Genomic DNA, 20,383 nt, shown 5'->3' on the forward strand with positions numbered 1-20,383 from the left:
CCTAGACTAGACAGCATGTCATGGACAGGCTATGCACATGTGACATGCTTTGATTCTGGTATTTCAGTGGTCAGACTCTCCATAGGCCTGTCATAAACTCACAGAGCTGCAAGAGAAGAGAAGAGAGCTGCTGTAGTAATATGAACAAGCTAGTTCTCTACAAGCTCTCTTTTGAGAAAAAGAAATAAAGGAATCAGTCTGCAGAGCATGTTACTGGCAAATGCTGTTATTCTTCTACCTTAACATTTTATCTTGGAAACTTCAGTCCAATGGGTCTGCCTGTCTTCCAGCATATTTACATGGCTATCTACATTCATGGCTTCTGCTGGAAGCAGATGGAGCTGTTTGGAAAGCCTATACATGTGCAGACACTCAGAAGTAAAAGACATTACCTCACTGAAAAGCAAGAAACATCAGGGACAAATTCTACTCTTCAAAGAGGCAAACAAAATTCATTCTCCACTGTGTTATTCCATTTGCAGAGTAAGTCATGGATAAAGCACATCACCTGTACCCCTTTCCACAGTCGAGACCACTGTGAAATGCAGCTTCACAAATCAACCCTTAAAACTTTAAACACAGTTGATGTCTTTCAGTAGGATCTATGCAGAACCCACAGGAGGATGTCAGGAATAAAATCTCTTCATTCTCAGGCCCCTCGCTCCCTGCCACCCTGCGTTTCAAAGCACCGTGCTTTCACCTGAGTGAGATTCTGAAAGACGAGTTTCCGGAGGCGATCCCCGTTCTGTCCGACGTGTCGGACAGCAGAGCCTGGCAGGGGCTGCTTTGCGGTGGGCAGCGGCGGGGCTGGAGCCTTCCCTGTCCGCTCCCCCTCCCCACGGCGCTCGGGGCTGGCACCCCGCGGGACGCTCCGGGACCCGCCTCTCCCTTCACCGCAAGATCCTCCTGGGCGGCGCGGGGCTGGGGCGAGGGCACAGGCGCTCGCAGGAGGGGCGGCGGGGCTGGGCGGCCCCTCCCGGTACCAGGTATAAGCCGGTGCTGCCGAGCGAGGAGCGGGCTCGTTCTGTCCCACCCCCGCGGTCCTGGCAGCACCGGCAGTACCGGGCAGCGCCGGCAGTACCGGGCAGAACCAGCAGTACCGGGCAGCGCCGGCAGTACCGAGCAGTACCGGGCAGTACCGGGCAGCGCCGGCAGTACCGAGCAGCACCGGGCAGTACCGAGCAGCACCGGCAGTACCGAGCAGAACCGAGCAGCACCGGCAGTACCGAGCAGCACCGAGCAGCACCGGCAGTACCGAGCAGAACCGAGCAGCTCGGGCAGCAGCGGCGCCGCTGGACAGCGCAGGCGGCTCCGCGGGCGCGGAGAGCGGCCGGACCGGACCGGACCGGACCGCGCCTTGGGCACGGCAGGAGCGGCGAGCCCAGGGAGCTCCCGGGGACCCGGGCAGGTGTCCGCTGTCCCGACGGCGTTCTCTGCCCCCGGGCCCAGGATCTCCCGCCCGCAGGGAGAGAGAGGATTGTCCGAAGAGCCGAGCGGCAGCGCACGGGAGCTTCTATTTCCCTCCCCGGCAGCTGCGCCGGCTGACATTCCTCTGCATTTCTTAAGGGGGAAAACTCAGCGAAGAAGGGCAGTAGAGAAGCGGGGGAAAGTTGATTGACTTGCAGAGAGGTGAAGCTTTGCTGTGGCTCCCACTGCACTTTGCACTTGAGACCGTCAGTCCACGCGAAGCTGGAGAATGGAGCCAGAGCCCCCGCCCGAGCTCCCAGCAATTCCCCTGGGGGAGAATGGGAGTGCCCACCCGGTGCCCGACACAGCCCTGCTGGCCGCGGGGAGAGGCACGGCCGTGTTCATCATCCGCTGTGTGATCCCTTCACTTTACCTGCTGATCATCACTGTCGGCTTGCTGGGCAACGTCACCCTCATGAAGATCTTCATTTCCAACAGTGCCATGAGAAGTGTGCCAAACATCTTCATCTCCAGCCTCGCCGCTGGTGATCTGCTCCTGCTAGTGACCTGTGTGCCCGTGGATGCCTCCCGGTATTTCTCTGAAGAGTGGCTCTTTGGGGAAGTTGGCTGCAAGCTCATCCCTGTCATCCAGCTGACCTCCGTCGGTGTCTCTGTCTTCACCCTCACTGCCCTCAGTGCTGACAGGTAGGAAAGCTGGGCTGCCACTTCAGCTCTCTGCAACTTGGGCTAAGGCTGGATGAAAGGTAAAGCATCTCTCTAGATAAGGCGTCCCTGCTCTGTAATCCCTTCATTCCAACCTGCGAGATGCCCAGGCTTCTTCTTCCCTCACTGGCTGATGGCAAGTGGTACTTATTGAAGTTAAAGGGTATCTGGAAACAGCTGTGCCTGGCCCCCAGCTTCCAGGATGTCAGCAGCCCTGTCTTCTGCACCCCTGGGATGGTGTAACAGTCCATATATTGGAATTTTATTCAATAGAGTTTTAGATATGACCATTGCCAAGTCACAGTGTTGTGTCAACAGGCAATGAGCGACTTAAACCAAGTTAGGCACAGATGTATTTTTAATCAATTTATTTCTTTCTGCTCAGAAGGTTTAGGCATGTGTGCATGTATGTGTGTCTGTGCCTTAGGAGAAGAGCAGGTTACTAGAGGTGACTGCCAGAACTAGTTTAGCTTCTGGGAATTCAGGGACACCAAATTGCTCTGTTTTAATTGTCAGTCTTAAACTCTAGTTCAAACTATTCTTATTGTCTTCTGAACTTTTAGAAAAGAAAGGAAAAAAAAAAAAAGAAAATACCTCCAAACAAACTAGAAAGTAACACTTTTATCTCCAGTACTTGTCAAATTAGGAAGAAAGAAGGAGCTGGATCCCCAGCTTTTCCTTCCAATTACTGTGAATGGGTACTTAAGGAATTTATAACAACTGAGTGGTTATAAGACTGTGCTTCAGGCTCAAAAGAAAAAATTTTGCAGTGTAATTGAAAACTTAAATTATATGAAATGATCTTTATTTTTATATCTAATCAATTTTTTTTGGCCAGAAATGAAAATGTTTAATTCTTTCTCCGTAGGAATTCTCCCATTTTCTCTTGTTGCATTTTGAACTGAGCCACTGCATTATACTGGTGCATGATGTGAAGAGTTGAGTTTAGAAATACATTTTCCTACTTAGAGTAATGTTTCTTTTAATCCTTTATTTTCTTTAATAGACTATAACTATTTTTTTTTCTTTTTTTTTTAACTAATTCAGTCAATTGTTTGATTTCACTTGAGGGTAGCCTTCAGTGAACATTAATTTAAATTCTGTTTGAATCAGGACATAACATATTTGTCTATAAAGTCTGCAACTGATGAAAATGGATTATGGTTTTGAAGAAGAGTTTGCAAAACATACCTTAAAGTGAGCACCTGTAACTCTGATTACCTCAGTCAAATAGTGTTTCAAAATCTGTCCTTACAAATCCAAGGAAAACCTACAGTTCTCTTTGTGCTTTATTTCCACTCCTTAATATCTTGTGGTATATATCTTATTTGAAAAGGGAAGAAGTTAGTGGAGATCACGTCTCTAGAGAAATGTAATGTGAGGGAATGCTGGTGATTTAATGTTTAAGGATTCATTAATTTGGTTTTTATATAGCTTTGGAGCATTCATTGTTTCATTTTCCAGATAATTTTATAACTTTTTTATATCAGTAAAGAGTCAAGAATTTATAATACTGACTGTTTATGCTTAATGCATGTAGAATTGCATATGCTAAAAATTGGTTACAGTTTGTGTGCTGAGACCAAACAAGCTCATAATGAACATATTTCTTCAGCATTTTGGACTCCACAGTATATGCCAGTGTCAGAAATTGTTATAGTAGGAATTTATAATGTTTCTTTAACCTTTGTAGTTTTATTTTAGGTTACTGAGAACCGAACAACTTTTATTTTCCAGTCAGAAGACTTCAGAGACCAGTCTTTTAGGACCCAGGAGACTGCTGAGTGAAGCCGGCTGACCTTTCAGTGGTGTCTGGGTTGGAGTCAAATCTATGGATTTGTACAACACCAGTGTTGAGCTAGAGGGGAAGCACTGGTGTGGAGGGGTTTCTGTGACACTGATCTGTAGCTGGATTCTAATGTGTGTCACCACTAGATCAGTTGTGGGTGGTTATGCTGGCAGATCAGAGGTGCTGGCAGCATCCTGCACCCAAGACGTGCTGAGGAGGTGAGGCCTGGCTGGGGGCAGTGTTTTCTCCAGGTGAGTGAATTTAGGGTAGGATGGTGGCAGTTTGTAAGCAGTGATGTCACCAAGAGGGCTCCATTACAATCCAGTGCCTATTTGGTCTGTCTTCATAGTGGCCCCTTCTCTCACAGAAAATGTTCAAAGTACAGCTTAATATAGGATAACAAAACCCTTCCTGCTGTTTGCTCCTTGTAGGCATGAGACGGTATAGAATGGCAGACACTGATTACACTAAATAACAGATTTAGGAATACCTAGGATTCTTTAGAGCATGCTTGTGAAAATTAGGATAAGGGAGGTTGTCTTGGGTTCCACAGTCTAATTAACACTTATTGTTTATGTGGAAATTCTGCATGACAATTTCTGAGTATGTGATACATTTAACAGAAGTAGCTGCAGAAGTTACAAACTCTGAGTGACTGTTGCCAGCAAAGTGAAAGAAGAAATAGTACTTTCAGTACAATTAAAAGTACTACTACTTTAGTAAAAGTAGTGGTATGTAATTACATATATATTTTTTTTCTAAAGTTGCTTTATTTCATATAGATTTTTTTTTTTGTCACAGAAGTCCTTCTCAGCATCAGTAATGCTTTCAGTGTGACAAACATGCACCTTTTATTTGCAAACTTCATTATCTTGTATTGAGATTGAGTTTTAATTTAGGGGTTTTTGTGTGTGTATACAAATGTAATATGCCATTTTTAACAATACTTTTCAGATTTCCCTTCCATGCAGGTGGAATTTAGCATCATATCTGCCTGAGGCTGCCCATCCCCATCACAGGAGCAGCAGCTGGCTCTTCCCAGCCCTGAGCTCCTGGAGGTCTGGCTGCCTGGAGTGGGGAGTGGTGCCCTGCTGCAGCCCCACACTTATTGGGGCAGAGAGGAGAGGGAGGTCAGTGGTGAAGGTGGGGATGCTGGCAGCAGAGATGATGCAGTGGTGGTGCAGGGTTTCGGTGTCAGAGCAGGATGAAAACTGCCCTTCCTATGGGACAGAGAAGGCAGCACAGGAGCTGTGCTGCTGAGCCAGGAGATACGTAGGGACAGCAACCCTGCCCCTCGTGGCCACTGGGTTTTCTCTATTGTGGAAAAACCAGACCACCTCTACAAACCTTATTATTATATATCTCTTGTTTATAAAACCAAAGCAAAAAGAGAGGGTGGTTAATAGAGAAAACTTAATAGAGTGGATGACAAATAAGGAAAAGGAAGAGGGCTGAAAGACAAATATGTAGACAAAAAAAAAAGAGGGGAACTAAGGGGAGTGTTAGACAGAACACTCCCAATAGCACTCAGCATACCCTGAAAGTGCCCAGAGCTGGTGCACAGTGGCTAGGAATGCACTTCCTAAAGATGTGGTAGGACAAGAACTGAAAAATGGGGCGTGGATAAGCTTGTTTCTTCAGGGTCCATGGGCTGCAGTTTTGGCAAGGGCTGATGGATGTTGATGAGAAAGTCTCAGGACTTGGTGTGGTCTTTGATAAGGAGGATAAGAATAAAGAAGTGAGATCTGTTTGCCAGAGGGACTGCAGTATGGCACACCTGAAGAAAATGCTGTGTGCTAGCATCTCCTCACTGCAAAAAGGGCAGAAGCCAGGGATGAACCTGATTTGAACCATCCAATGAACTTGCTCACTGCTGCACAAAGTGTTTTTCCAATTTGTGTCCATGATGGACATACATTTAGCTCAGTAGGCAAACTGGGCCCATAGGACTCCTCCTCTTTTTCTCAGGGTGAGGGATATTGCTGTTTTGTGCACGGGAAGGAATCTAGGTAGAGTAAGAACATAAGCAGGAAGGTATAGAAAGGTGTATCCAAAATGCTTTTCAGAGTTAGAGGTCTGGATAGCATTTTAGCCTTGGTGTGGACAGCTCAGGGGACAGTCAATTAAGTCTTGGTGCCTCTGGCCTTACTGCAGTATTGTGTGGTACCCACAAAATGCCAAGACATCTGCAGTGGATATCCTTTGGAGGAATAAACAGCAGCCACTTCAAACAGCTTTAGATTTGTCCAACATAGTCCTTCCTTTTCTCTTTAGCTGTCATTTATCCCTCATTTTTAAGTGATCTGTAAAAATAGGATTAAATTTAATTCTGTTTCTTTTCCTACACTGAATTTTGTTGCTAATGAAAGATTTAAATGTGTTAGCTGTAATGCAGTTCTGCTGCACTCTAATGGAGACAGCAAAGCTGAACTCACCCTACTACAAATGGAATAGCATTGTATTTGTTATCTTCCTAAATAATGTGACATAAAGACACCTTTGATGAGACAAATACTTGATTAACAGGTAACAGTTTGAAAATTTAAATTCATACTTAAATAGCTAAATATAGTGCCTGAGATGCTTAAAATGTATTCTATAGATTTTCTTAGCTGAACTATTTGTTCCTTCTATCTTATTTCTTTATTTATTTGTGTTAGATTGGAAGACTGCAATCTATATTTAAAAAAAGTAAAAAATATTTTTTGCAAGTTTGTACTCTGCTGACTTCTAATGACATCTGATAGCAAAATCTGTTTTGGCTCAGTTTGCTGCTCTATTATCTCCTTTTTTTTTATTTTTGGGGAACTTTGGAAATGTTCTGAGGTGAAAAGTTCTGAAAAGTTCTTCTGAAGAAGAAAAGCTGCCCTAGTAACTTCTTTGGATTTTTCAATAGTAATATCACCTTAATGAAAATTTCCTTTTAACTTTCACAGAATTTATTTTTAGGTTCTTCTTTATTATGGCAGATGCTGATTTAGGCTGAAATGCAGTGATTGAAAAAATATAAAATCCTCATTTCTTATTACATGTAGTGGAGCAGGTGAAGCAGGACAGTGGACATGATTTCCTTTTCAGCTCTAATAGCTGATAGTCAGGGACTAAGGAGTCCTTATGAGGAAAGCAGTATTAAATGACATTTTGAAAGTTACTTATAATTAACCAATGAATAAAGATGAATGAATAAAGAAAAAATAATCAAAGGTAAAATGGAAGATTATCTGTGTAAGTGAAAAACAATGCCTTCATTGTAGACAGGAGATGGGAAAACAGAAATATATGGACCAAGTAGAACAATGAGATTCTGTAAGTACATATTTTAGGAACCTTAACACTTGAGGTAAATGTATTGAATGAGTGAATTACTGAAGTACATTAAAATAAATGATGGTCCAGATGTTTCTTTCATTGTAGGCTGTAGCAGTATGGTTATAATTATGCAATAACATACAATGCAAAAGAAATTTAAGAGAGGTTTGGCAAGCTTTGACTGCCACTTTTTTGACTTGCCTTTTAGTTCATATATGCAAACATGATTCACAAAATAAAGCTTACTAGAAAACCTTTTTCAAATTGAACAAAGAAGCCTGTCTCACCTGTCCCCACTCAATAATTTTCCAATTGATTTATATCCATCTTCTGTAGATAAAAGGAATAGGATGTAAAATGTAAAGAAAAAAAGAGATGGCAGAACCACCCCTTCCCCAGCAATGTAGAAATAATTTTCTGTCTGGAGTAGATTCAGGAGTTAACTCTTCTAAGGTAATATTGTCCAAGCCAGGCAATTCAAATCAGCAGTTGGAGAAGTTCCCCTTGTGACTGTTTTTGCACAGCTGAAAATGATTTCTCAGCAAAAACCATTTTCCTGCCAAGTTAGGCAACTGTTTCTCAAACTTCATACAAACATACGCATCTGTTAAACTCCTGCCTTTGTGTGTGTCCTCTGTGTGCCCTCCAACCCATACAGAAACAGCTGAGATTGAGGATGGAGAAGTAAGAAATGGCTGTGGTGTTTATCCCAGTCAGTGATCAATGCAGTGCCTGTGTTGTGCTGGCAGAAACCACTTTGTTTTAACTATTGCAAATGTTGGTGTCTGATTGCCTTTTGTAGGCTGCAACCTAAACACGGAGAAACGGCTTTAAAACTATCCCTCTCCTTTCCTGCTTCCTTGAGCTATTCAGTAAAAGTCTGTGTCTGTAACAGGCAAAATACCTGCTAAACAGCAGATCCAGCCCAATTCTTAACAAGCATGTATATCACCATTCATTCATTTAATTTGTTTGCCCATCAGCATAATGCCCTTATCTAGTACACTGCAATGGATTAATAAGAACTGGAATGTTGGAATTCTCAAGTCTGCATTTAGCAGACCCTCAGAAATGCTGTCAAAGACCAAAAATGCTCTACCAGTGTTTTGTCTGGGGAAAGATTTCACATGATAAATTTGTTAGAAAAGAAATAATACATCTCTGTATATGTGTGCAGTGTGATGGAACTCTTCAATATCTTCCTGAAGAGGGATAATTTAATTGAATCTTCATTTTAAATTGTTTAATTACAGAAGAACTTGTGTATTTATGATATGAGTTCTGCTGTAGAACCAGACTATGTATTTCTGGTGCTAAATTATTTTATATTTTTTTATATGTATTAATGAAACAAGGTATATGCAGTCTTGATCCCTAGGTCTAAACATGTTCCACAAACAAGTTCTAAATCCATGCTGAGTGTAATTTGACAGTGTAATTACAAATAGCAAGTAAGTTCTTACAAGTTCATTAAATTTGCAGAAAGAAGAGGAAACTTACTTTGGTGTCCATTGATTTGTCCATTAATTTTGGAGCTGATACAACTTTTCAGATATCAGAGAAAATAACCATGAGACAAACAGTCCACATAAGCCTTTCATAATTGCATCTGCTGCATGTAGATTTGTGTATTTCCAGGTTTGTATGAGCATATATCAAAATAAAATTGTGGTGTGTGTACAAACATGAGAGAAATGAGTTATTCTGATATGCTGTCATTATATCTCATATAATTTTGTTTTTTACTTCACATGATTATCCCAAATATTGTTTCATTTTTTTCCAACTGTTTTTCATAGTATTTTTAAAAAAATGGTTTCATGCTTGTGTTTTGGCTCCAAGTTTGTTTGATTAAATGTATTCTAAAGATTGTTATATTACTTTTCACTCTATATTGTTTTTATAGTCTTTTTTTTTACCATGATGTGTATTTATTTATTTTCCATCTATGCTGATTTCAGGGCAGACCCAGATCAGAAGTTGCAAATAGAATTGAACTGGAAATGTGTTTAAAAGTGACAGAGTAGAGCTTTTAGATGATAATACTAAAGCAAAGAAATGGATTTTATGATTTTTGAATTTTAAAATTAAAGATTTAGGGTCTAGATTCCCAAATGGGAAAATCTAAGTCTAAGTCTAGATATACTACTAGAGATTTGGTGTGAGGTGCCCCCCACCCAAGGAGGCAAAGATTTAGTTTCAGATAAGCATTGTTAAAGTGAGAGGCATGGCTTTAAAGCCTGGGAAGAGTGGAGTCCATCCCTCTGTCTCAGGGGCTGGGCCCTGTGAGCCCTGGAAGAGTCACCCCACACCAGGCCCCTCGTGAGGTGCCAGCCCCAGAGTTCTGATTGGGGTTGAGCCCCTGGGGTTTCTCCCTTGCTGTGTTCCTAGTGGTCCCTGACCCTGAACTCCACCCTGGTTCTGTCCCTCAAAACCTGTCACCCTGCCTTTGTTTGAGGCTCTCTGTTCTGGATCTGAGTTTGTTCCCATGCTGAATAAATGGTTTCATGAGCAAAAGCCCGTCTCGTTGATGTCCCACGCCACTCACTGGTAACTGTAGCTTCTCTGGACATGATCCTGCAGCTGCGGAATGCAAGTTTGGTTATTTAATTCTTCCTGGCTTGTAACATTTCTAGAAATCATCTGACCATGTGATGTTCTCTACAACAGTATGTTATCTGCCATGGCCCAGATTATAACTGAATTCTTCAAAGAAATGCGAGGAATTGTTTTGTGACAGCAAAAATTTTATAAAGGCAAACTGGCACTAAGCATATTTTACACTTGGGATTTCTTCTTTCAGACACTCTAGTTTCTGTAATTGATCTTTTTATTGACCTTCTGATCCAGCAGTGATGATTTTATGAGACATTTTCCATTCAAGTATGTATAGATATTTCTGCTGAGCGCCATGCAATAAGCACATAGTAAATATGTAGACAAGCATGCAATTCTGTCTCATCAGTCTAAAGGTTGGGGTATTGATGTGATTTGGATCAAACTCAATTGGAGAAATAGATTTATCTTTTCTTAAAGTCCTTTGACCCTTCAGGATTGAGCCTATAAACCCTGAAAGAATTAAATGAGATTAATTGTGGTTTTCTAAGCTTTTTTAAAAGGAAAACGGAGAACTAGGGGACAAAGCAAAACAGTACCTAAGCTTGTCCAGGCTGCACATTGCCAGGCCTAATATCTAGCCTAGGTACTGGCTTTCCCTTCATCCTATCCACCCCTCTTGAGCATAATCCAAAATCCAGAATTCCAAATTAATGTTGGAATGAGATAAATAGTCCAGACAGGTGATAGAAGCCAAGAGAATACACATGCTAAGCTTCCTTAAACTTCCTCCAGGGAAATTGTATATCCAGTTGTTTGTGTGATGCAACGGGCTAAGAATAAAGTTCTCTCCTCAGAGGTGAAATGTTAATTTTGAGCCACTGTGTAGCAGGCCTGGGCAATGGCTCCCAGCCACCCTGGCTGCATGAATGGCCCCTTTTTGTTACTGGAGATGCACGTACCAGAGTTGCCTTTGCTGGGGCAGTTTTGTGAAGGCTGATGACTTTGGTGTGCCCCAGCAATTATTTAAACATAACTTTGAGGTCTGACTCCTCAACTTGGCTGTGCTTAGTTTCAGGACTGTAAATGAAGCTTAGGTGCAAACAGAGTAGGTGCAATCCGGGGAGGTCCTGGCACACACAGCAGGGGAAATACAACTGCTTGCTTATTTTAAAAGTCAAGAAAGAATGGGCACAGTGGGTGAGGATGGGCCAGCCATTCTGTGAGGCTTCTGGATGATACCTTCAGGCACCTGAAAGTGTGTGTTTTTTTCTATGCACATACATCTGTCTGTGTATATCTATCTACCCATATTTATTTGCACAGACCAATATTCAACAGTACCAGAGCATGGGACTGAGGACTGACAGTCAGACACTTGTCACACTGGTTTTGTAGAGGTCCATGATGTGGTTTTGACCTGGGTCAATCAGGATTCTCTTAACAATTTCAAGGCATGATTCAGGATTAAACACAAGCCCAGGGGCCATTACCAATAGAAGAGTAAACTGGCTAATTTGTTTGGATGTGGTGGTTTTGTACTGGGCTATTACAGAGATTAATTAAACAGTCATGGATGTCCAGCCAATGCCACTTGGCCTCCACATAGCCTAAAAATAGATTATGGTACTGTTTAATTTGCTCATAGAGATTTAGCATCTTTATTAGATTTGGTGATCTCCTCTCCACCCATAAATGAATGGCTTTAGAGAAGTGGAACTTAAAGTCCAGATTGTGGGCAATGAGTGGGCATTGCATGATTTTCTTGAGCTTGCAATAAGCATAGTTAGCTAATGTGAGGCAACCAAGACGTAGGAAGAGAAGAAAAAATGAAAAGTGTCTCCTCTGAAACACTGGTGGGGCAGGACAGGTTATACATTTCATGCAGGAAAAAAACCACTCCACCATCCTGGGAAACTTCTGGTTTGATTCTTTTCAGGGTGGAGAGATCATCATCAAGTGTTGAAGCATTATTGATAGTTTTTGGCTCAACAGAGTGTATTTTTACAGAGTGGAAAACTTTTTCCACTTAGGAAAATCTTAATATTTTCCCCCTGAGAAACACAGAACACATGTCATTGACATTGACTTTAAGTGTGTTTACACATGGTCTTCTAGTCTGCATTTCAAACACTGTTCATTCTATTCACTACCAGACATCAGAGATGCTCATTCCTGAGTGAATGCAATTCTCTGCTCTCAAGAGATAAGCACAGAATAAAAATACTGGTATTACCTGAAAAAAAAAAAAAAAAAAGAAAAAAAAGAGAGACATGTACTTTACGTTGCAAGGATTTATAAGAATAAAATAGAACAATGCAAATCTCAGATCAAATGATAAAATGATCCCATAATGTTTTCAGCTAGATAAATTTTTTCTCCTCTTAATGATTCAACTGGATTTGGGCCAGTTGAACAAGGAAAAGGACTTTGGTCCCATCCAAAATTTAATTTTACTGCAGTTGAGTGGACTGCAATTGGACATAATATGAGTATTTTTAACAAATACTGATTATACAAGCAGGTTTCCTTTTCAGATATATTTATAAGCTTTTATGTTGTTAAATTTTTTGTGTTTGAAAGCACCATGCAGGGACACAATAAAAGACTAACATATGAATGGTTTTGATAAATTACTCTAGTTTGCAGGAAATGCAGTACAATGGCACAGCAACATCACTTCAAAAAGCTTATTTATAATGAGACAAATACCAACTCCTCTAGCTCCAGGATTAAAATGAAAAAGTAAAGTATTGTGAAACTTCCCTGCCTGAATTGTATCTCTGCTTGGCTTCTGACACTTCATTATTACATTTATTTTCATTGTGATGTCATGAAGGAAATTAGGTGATAAATTAGGGTCCTATTTGTGGTAGGTACTATATAAACAGCAACAAGAAGGAAATCCTTGACCTGAAGGGCTTTTAAGAAAGGACAAGAGACCACGCAGAATCAAAAGGGCAAGAAGATATTGAGGCTAATCTTGTTAGAATGGTAGGCTACTTTCCAGTGGCTGCCTAAGGTTTGGGGTTTTCAGGTTTTTTTTAAGATCATCACAAAAAGTACTCTAAAAAAAGAACTAGGAAAGAAAAGGAAGGACAGCGTAGGTGTAGTAAAGGAGCACCTTGTTTCAAAATCAATTCTGTGGGAGGGAAACAGCATTGTGGATGCAGCAGAAACAGGAGTAGAGATTTCCATTCTAATTTGGAGCTGAGAAATACTTTTAGAAAGTCTTTGAAAACAAAGGTTAGGAGAAGCAGATAAAATAGATTGGAATTTAGAAGGTAGTAAAATATTATACCTCTGGAGAAAAAGGATATTCTTTTCATGAATTTATTTTAGGATTGTGTAGAAGGGAGGAGATTGCTTTAAAATGGAAATAAACACTATACAAAAATAAAAACCCATCTGCTGAAGGAGAGTGAGCAAGTTTGGGCTTGTGTCTGTTGGCAGAAACTACAGCTTCAAAGACAGGAAGGGTTTCCCAAGTTGGGGTCCCTTTGTCAGCAGTGATAATGATAGAGGATATAGGAAGATGGAGTTTACATAAAGGCTTTTAATTAAAACCAAATGCATATTTATAATTTTTTCCTGAACTTCATGGTAACCTATAATTTGCACTTTTTTCATCTGTGGAGTAAAAGAAATGATGAATTTACTTATTATTTTGACTAATTTACACTGCTAATCTACTTTACTGACATTGTTTTTATTGATGGAAAATATGGTTTTTGTAATTTGAATGGCTGATGGTATGTTTCAGCCTTACACTGGCTTTATACCTCAATAAAGAGGTTGGGTTTTCACTTTGGGGGCACTTCTCATTACACTCAGTTTACATTTAATTTTATCTGTAACCTGTTTCTTTTCACTTTATAGCTTTTTAAAGATGTAACAAGATGACTGGTTTTGTAAAACACACTGCATTTTTCTTCCCGTTGCCACTGAGTACTGTGAAGGGCTGAGTCCCAGGAAGAGTGCCACCCTATAGTCAGTAAAGCAGTGAGTAGAATAAAAGGAGGGGTTTTTTTTTGCACTAAACTCAGCTGTTTCGTGAAAAAGTGCACTCTGCTCCAATGTCTTTCCACTTGGAGAAAGTTATGGCTCAGGGAAAAGCATACTATTTACTGAAACAGCAAGATATGCCAAAGGACAAATATATGTGTCATCTTCTGCTAAGGTAAAGACTTCTGAAAAAGTCTTCCATTTAGATTACTTAGGCAAATTTGCTTCTAAAACAATTATTTATGACATGGTCATTTACTTGGGTGATAGGACTGTGGTCAAAATATTTAGAAGCAAAGAAATGGAAAAGGAGATGAAAAAATCTGTACTACAAAATATTATTTTTATCCAATGTCCTCCCCCTACCCCAAAATCCCCAAGCCAGGTTTTTCCTAAGAATGCAGACTTTTTAAAAAATTAGCAGATGTAAGGACTTGACATCACCTCAAAAATATGTCTTTATGTAATGAAATAAATGCAGACAGCAATAGAAAACAATTATTGAATATTAAGGTCACAGTTTGTGCTGGGGAGTATCCATGTTTTGTGCCGAAATCCCGGTCCTTCCTATGGCAGTACAAAGGCTTTCTTTACACCTTGGTGTCCAGGGAGTTTCTCACTGTGTGATAGCAAAAATGGAAAACAACAAAGACAGTTTGCTGAGTTTTGTCTACTCCATGATAGGGGTGAAAATAGAGTGAAAATTCTCTCTCTGAATTTAGAGAGGACATGAACATTAACAGCCATTATTTTTAATTATTTAATGATCAAAAAATTTATCACAAACCTGAGAAAGAGGACCCTAAGGCACATTTTGACTCGCATATTCTCTGAAGTAAAGGTTTCCTTGGGTACCATGGCAGTATCCCTGCTCCAGACGTTTTCATGGCATAGATCTGCTCAAGGTGTTGAGGGACTATGAACTACCTGTCAGGACCTGCAAATTAGCCCTAAGGGGCATTTGGGACCACAGCTCCATTTATCAGCATTCCCTTCAGCAACCACATTATATCTGGGTATAAACTAATCCTTGGTAAGTATTTAGACACTTGCTCATACCTGTACATATTTATACGTATAATCTTTACGGATGTTTATCTATCTACGTGCATGGATATGGAATTTTATCACAAAGTAGAGGCATCTAACTTACTGTTCTCCTTAATCTAAACTCATTGTGTTTAGATTAAGAACAGAGAACAACACAAGCACTCTAGAGGGTGATTTAATAAACCTAAAATCTGAATCACTCTTTGAAAGTGCTTCTCCACGGACTACAAACACGTGAGGATGAACAAAGTGTGAACAAAGTTATGTTCCTGGAGTCTGAATCTCTCCTGATTCCCCTTATCCTGTTAAACTTTTCTTTAAATATTAAAGAAGAATAATTTTTTCCATTTCTCAAAACTTCTGCTCTTTCAGAAAAAATCACAGCCATCCCAAATCAAATGGAAAGTAGAAACAAAAAATTTAATGGAGTTAAAAGTAATCCCATGAGTTTCCATACTTCCACAGCTTAGACAAAATGTTTTGCTTAACCTTTGTTTAAGGTTTAGTTTTTAATAAAAACAATAAAGCATAATTTACTTACATTTTAAAAAAAATAAAATAAATTAAAAGTCTAACTGGGACTTTAAGGTATCCTCGAAATATTTTTCTCAAATTATATTTGTCCTTATAACATATAAATTTTCTTGTGGAAATTTTAACTTTGTATCACCTCCTGTAATGATTTTATTTAATAAAAGAATTCCTGACCAAAGTCTACTTCAGTTCATTTATTTTACTTTGGTCTAGAGTGATATTTCCCTTCTCTGCAAATCTTCCTGTTTCCATTGCATGGGCTATGAAATTATCAGTTCCACAAAGGTTTATATGCAATCATACATTATGAGACAGTTTTCCAAAATGCAGTGTAGAGCAGCAGCTTCCAGCTATTGATGTGGAAATGTTTACTTTATGTAAGAGTTTAATACTTTCTGCACAAGCCGTTGGGAGTCATATATGCCTGACTTGATGAAGATGCATATATTCCTCTGAGGGGGACTGGGATTTCCTAGAGTGGGGAAGTTGTGGTGGCAGCAAGAGAGAGCCCTGGGCTTCAGGAGCTGAGGAAAGAAGGAAGGAAACACTAAGCGTGCATGTTCTGGTACACACGGAGTATGGATTTTGGATATGGAGTATGGACATTTGCAGATTTTCTGGGGATATTTGGAAAAGCAGAGGGTAGAGCCATGGCTGATTCTTCACTTGCACCACAATGGCACAGAATGGGCACCTACAGTCACGGGTTGTATCCAGGGCTCCTCCTCTGATGAGTGTATACAAAAAAAGGTAGAGATTTAGAGAAGGCAAGTTAAAGAAACATTACAATCCCCTTGGCATTTCAAATAAGAAAAAAAACCAAAACACCTCATGACATTATTTTAATCAAAGATATGAAGTAAGCTTGTGTATTGCATGATGAATTTGAGTACCTTTTAATCTGCATCTGCATTTTGCTCAATTTCAGGTACAAAGCAATTGTAAATCCCATGGACATCCAGACCTCCAGTGCAGTGCTGTGGACTTGTCTTAAAGCCACTGCCATCTGGGTAATCTCCATGCTCCTAGCAGTTCCTGAAGCAGTGTTCTCTGAACTGGCTCACATCAATGACACAGATAATGCCACTTTCACAGCCTGCATACCATACCCCATGACAGATGACGTGCACCCAAAGATCCATTCTGTGCTGCTTTTCCTTGTGTATTTCCTTTTCCCTCTTGTAATTATCAGTATCTACTACTATCATATTGCAAAGAGCTTAATAAAAAGTGCTCACAACATCCCTGGGGAACACAGTGAGCATTCCAAAAGACAGGTAAGCAAATTGCTTTTTACATCCTGGTAAAAGATTTGTGTGCTGTATACACTTATAAATGAAAGTCAAGGGATTATAACATCCAACTTGTTGGATTTTGCAGAGAATTAGTTCAGTTTCCGCATGAAATAAACCAAGGATTATCTCAAAATTTTACTTATTTTCACAATTTCTCAATATTAAGCCCAGTATGCAAATGAATATGAACAAGGAAAATTATAAATTCACTCCCATGAATGCACATTCATAACAGCAAATGAGATAGGTATATAAGTTTGTATGTGCTGTTACTGTACCCATTACTTATATTCTTACTGAGGAATGATGTTTTTGTAGTTAATGATGGTGGCTTCACCTGTCTCTATAGGCAGTCATTTCAGGAAAGAAATCTTACATTAATGCTTTGAGAATCGTCCCTTTTTATTTGTGTTTGGAAATGAGAAAACTGACACAGGCAAGGAAAACTTTACTTAGGGGATTTAAGGTTCTTCTCAGATGGAGTGCTGAAAATGTGAACACAGAGCAGTAGCTGATTTTTTTGTTACTTTCTAAGATTACAATACTGAACAGGCACTTTTCTAATATCCTTTCTGTAAAGAGATGCTATAAAATTCTTGGTATAGATTCTGTATATCTTTGAGACAAAACATTTTAAAATGCTGGACAAAGCCAATCTTTCTTGGAAGTCAGAGGAAGCAATAAGATAGTAACATCAGCATGAACACACATATGTACAAACAACAGCTTTTGCAGTGAAAGTGCCTCAGCTAGTTTACAAAAAAGCATTAGTATTGACAGAGAAAAATACACCCATTTAAACAGTTTTGAATTATTTTCTCTGCCAGTAATTTAGAAAACTACTTTCCTACTCACAGAAATCTCTTCACATGTACACATTCCTTTAGAAAGTCTACGTTCCTTTACATCCTTTTTGAGCAGCATTTCATTTCTACTCTAGTCTGTTTCTTGTCAAAAGTGCATACCTATTAGCACTTCATGTATTATTTTATTTTCCTGTGAAATATAGAGGGCCTTTTGGCTGAACCCTCTGGATGGAAACAATATTTAATTTATACCACATTTCTGAACTCATACGTATTTTTAAAGTAAGAACACATTTTTTCATTCTACTTAGTTTTTTTTTTTCTCTTTGTTAATCTATGAGGCTCAGAAGGATAGAAAATTCTGGTGTACTTACATATCTCCCAGCAAGGGGAAATAAATTCAGACTATTGCTATCAGCTCATGTTTCTTTAGGCCAAGTGTAATATTCACATTATACTTCTGTACCTTTTAGTCTGCTCTTGCAATCTGTCTGAGTGCAAATGCTACAAAATTTGAATGTTAGAGTTTTCCCATCTTTTTTTGATTCCCCACTGTTTTTTGTTTAGATAGACCCAAGAAAACTATTTAAAGATTAATTTCACAGATTTTGAAAAACTGTTAGAATAAATTCACTTGATTTTTGGTTGGGTTTTTTTTTCCCCAGAAAATTGAGCAGAGTAGAAAACTTTCCTTGCTGTGCAAAACTTTCATGCCTGATATACATAATAAATCCTTTAGTAGGAATATGGGGACACTTTTTGCCTACCTCTTTGGTGCCTTCTGCCTGACCAGTTTATCTCCCTCTGTCAGAGGGAGCTGTGTAGGCTCGTATCCTGCCATCTTTTCAGCCACTCTCAGTATCTACAATGCAATCTGTTATACATTAGCACTGCAATTAAGGCACATTTTGTGATGTTACTGCAATTAATGAAACCTTTTACCTCAGCCTGAAATTAAAATGCTTCAGATGATGTAATGTAATTTTGGTGGTTTCCCTAGGAGAAAGGTGCAAGCTGAGACCCTCAGTGAAGAACAACGGGATAGAAGTACCACTGTATAGCTAACCCTAGTAATGTCTATCTCATTATATCTCTAGATTTTGAAGCCAACAGTTTCCAAATAGCTTTTTGACTAAGGGCTTAAAACTTAAGTTTTGAGCCAAGCACTGAGATCTTGTCAGAAGAGGTTACATTTCATGACATCCTTTGGTGCGTGTTTACAGGCTACAAACCAGTGTTTCCTTGGGCCATGAATCACTCTTGCTGTGTGTATCATATAGAGAGAGCAACCTTCTGTAAACTGCAAACAGCTAAGAAAGTTCACTGAAAGAAAAATGCAAGAGGAAAAGGAAAGTAAATGAGATGGCAAAAGTAATTCAGGTCTTAAAGGAAGCATTTTTGCTGGCCTTACTCATGACAATTGTTGAAGCTAATATAAAGCAAAATGCTACATATTTTAATTAAATCTGTTATGTGGGGTTGTTCTATTTGTTGTTGTTCATTTGAGTTCTCTTCATCTTTTTAGATGGAAACTCGGAAGCGTCTGGCAAAAATTGTTTTAGTTTTTGTTGGCTTCTTTGCTATCTGCTGGTTTCCTAACCACGTGCTATACATGTACAGATCTTTTCATTACAATAAGATTGATCCATCGATGGGACATATGGTTGTTACCTTAGTGGCCCGAGTGCTAAGCTTCTGCAACTCTTGTGTCAACCCATTTGCACTGTATTTTCTCAGTGAGAGTTTTAGAAGACATTTCAACAACCAGCTTCGCTGCAGGAAGAAAGCTCAGAAAGAGAGATCTGCCAGCTACTTGTGCAACACTTCTGCCATTCAAATGACTTCCCTGAAAAGTAATACCAGGAACACAGTAACTACCATGACACAACTGAATGGGCACCACTTGAAACAAGAAATGTCATTATGATATCATGAGTGTGATTTTTGACTGTGAAACAAATCTGAACTTTTCCTTTGCAGCTTGTAACTCACTTTTGGCTCTCATTCTTAGACAGTCCTCAGAAGAGAGGATCTGTTAAATTCTGGCCAATCTGAGGTTACTTCACACTGTCTGACTCTTAGATAGAAGTGAAGAGTGTGTTTTACTGAAAAAACAAAACTGACTGGCATCATATTGTACTTTAAAGGAGATGCTGATACATGTTTAACATAAAGGAAAGCAGTGTATCTGATAAAACATTGCTTTAAAAAATATAGATTTTCTGATCTGAAAATATGTATTTTTAACTGAATATTGATCCAGGCTTATGTTTTGCTTTAATAGATTGTGCATGATTTTAGCTCTGTGGTGTGTGCTAGCTTTGCTGATTAAGACTGTTAGACATTTTGGATTCAATTAAACTTTTATTTTTAATTTATTTTTTCTATAATCAGCTCTCATGTCAGCACAGGTAGTCTGACTGAAGCTTATTGCTGCTACTTATACAAGGCTGCTCATATAAAAGTTTGAAGGGGGGGTGTCAGAGCTCTATCCCCCCTTACACAATGGCATAGAATCTGACAAATAATCATTCCCAAGCCAGGTGAGAGGTTAGCTTTTGTGTCTGAGCTCCAGAGAGAAGATGCTCACAGTGTCTTTCTTAGAAGGAGCAGTAATAGCAGACAAAGGCACCTTGTGGAATATTGGAGGTTAATTTTTCACAAATGGGACGGGACCCCCGGGTGATGTGTCACGAGCTTTTATTTTGGACACCAGTCTCAGTTACAGTCACAGGAGATGGCACAAGCTCACTTCTGCACGAGCAGCCAGAGATCTCTGTTACAGAACATTTTAAAAGTTTTTCAGCCAATAGCATATTGCTAAAGCTTACAGACAATTGTTCTATCCAATCACTAAAAGCACACGTAAACCTTCTTCAAACAATGCTTGCTTGTTTATTTTCTATTAA

At 39.7% G+C, this 20,383-nt stretch overlaps 1 protein-coding gene across 1 annotated transcript; it reads left to right on the top strand.

The window, feature by feature from the left end:
• Window positions 1-1,015: 1,015 nt before the first annotated feature.
• NMBR (neuromedin B receptor) lies at window positions 1,016-20,231 on the top strand. Its single transcript, XM_023923483.2, has 3 exons — window positions 1,016-2,112; window positions 16,302-16,650; window positions 19,000-20,231. Exons 1-3 carry the CDS (start codon window positions 1,697-1,699, stop codon window positions 19,399-19,401), a joined length of 1,167 nt encoding a protein of 388 aa, XP_023779251.2. The 5' UTR covers window positions 1,016-1,696; the 3' UTR covers window positions 19,402-20,231.
• The last annotated feature ends 152 nt before the right edge of the window (window positions 20,232-20,383 follow it).

This window comes from Cyanistes caeruleus, chromosome 2, assembly GCF_971803275.1.
Source record: "Cyanistes caeruleus chromosome 2, bCyaCae1.hap1.1, whole genome shotgun sequence".
Classification (NCBI taxonomy): Eukaryota; Metazoa; Chordata; class Aves; order Passeriformes; family Paridae; genus Cyanistes; species Cyanistes caeruleus.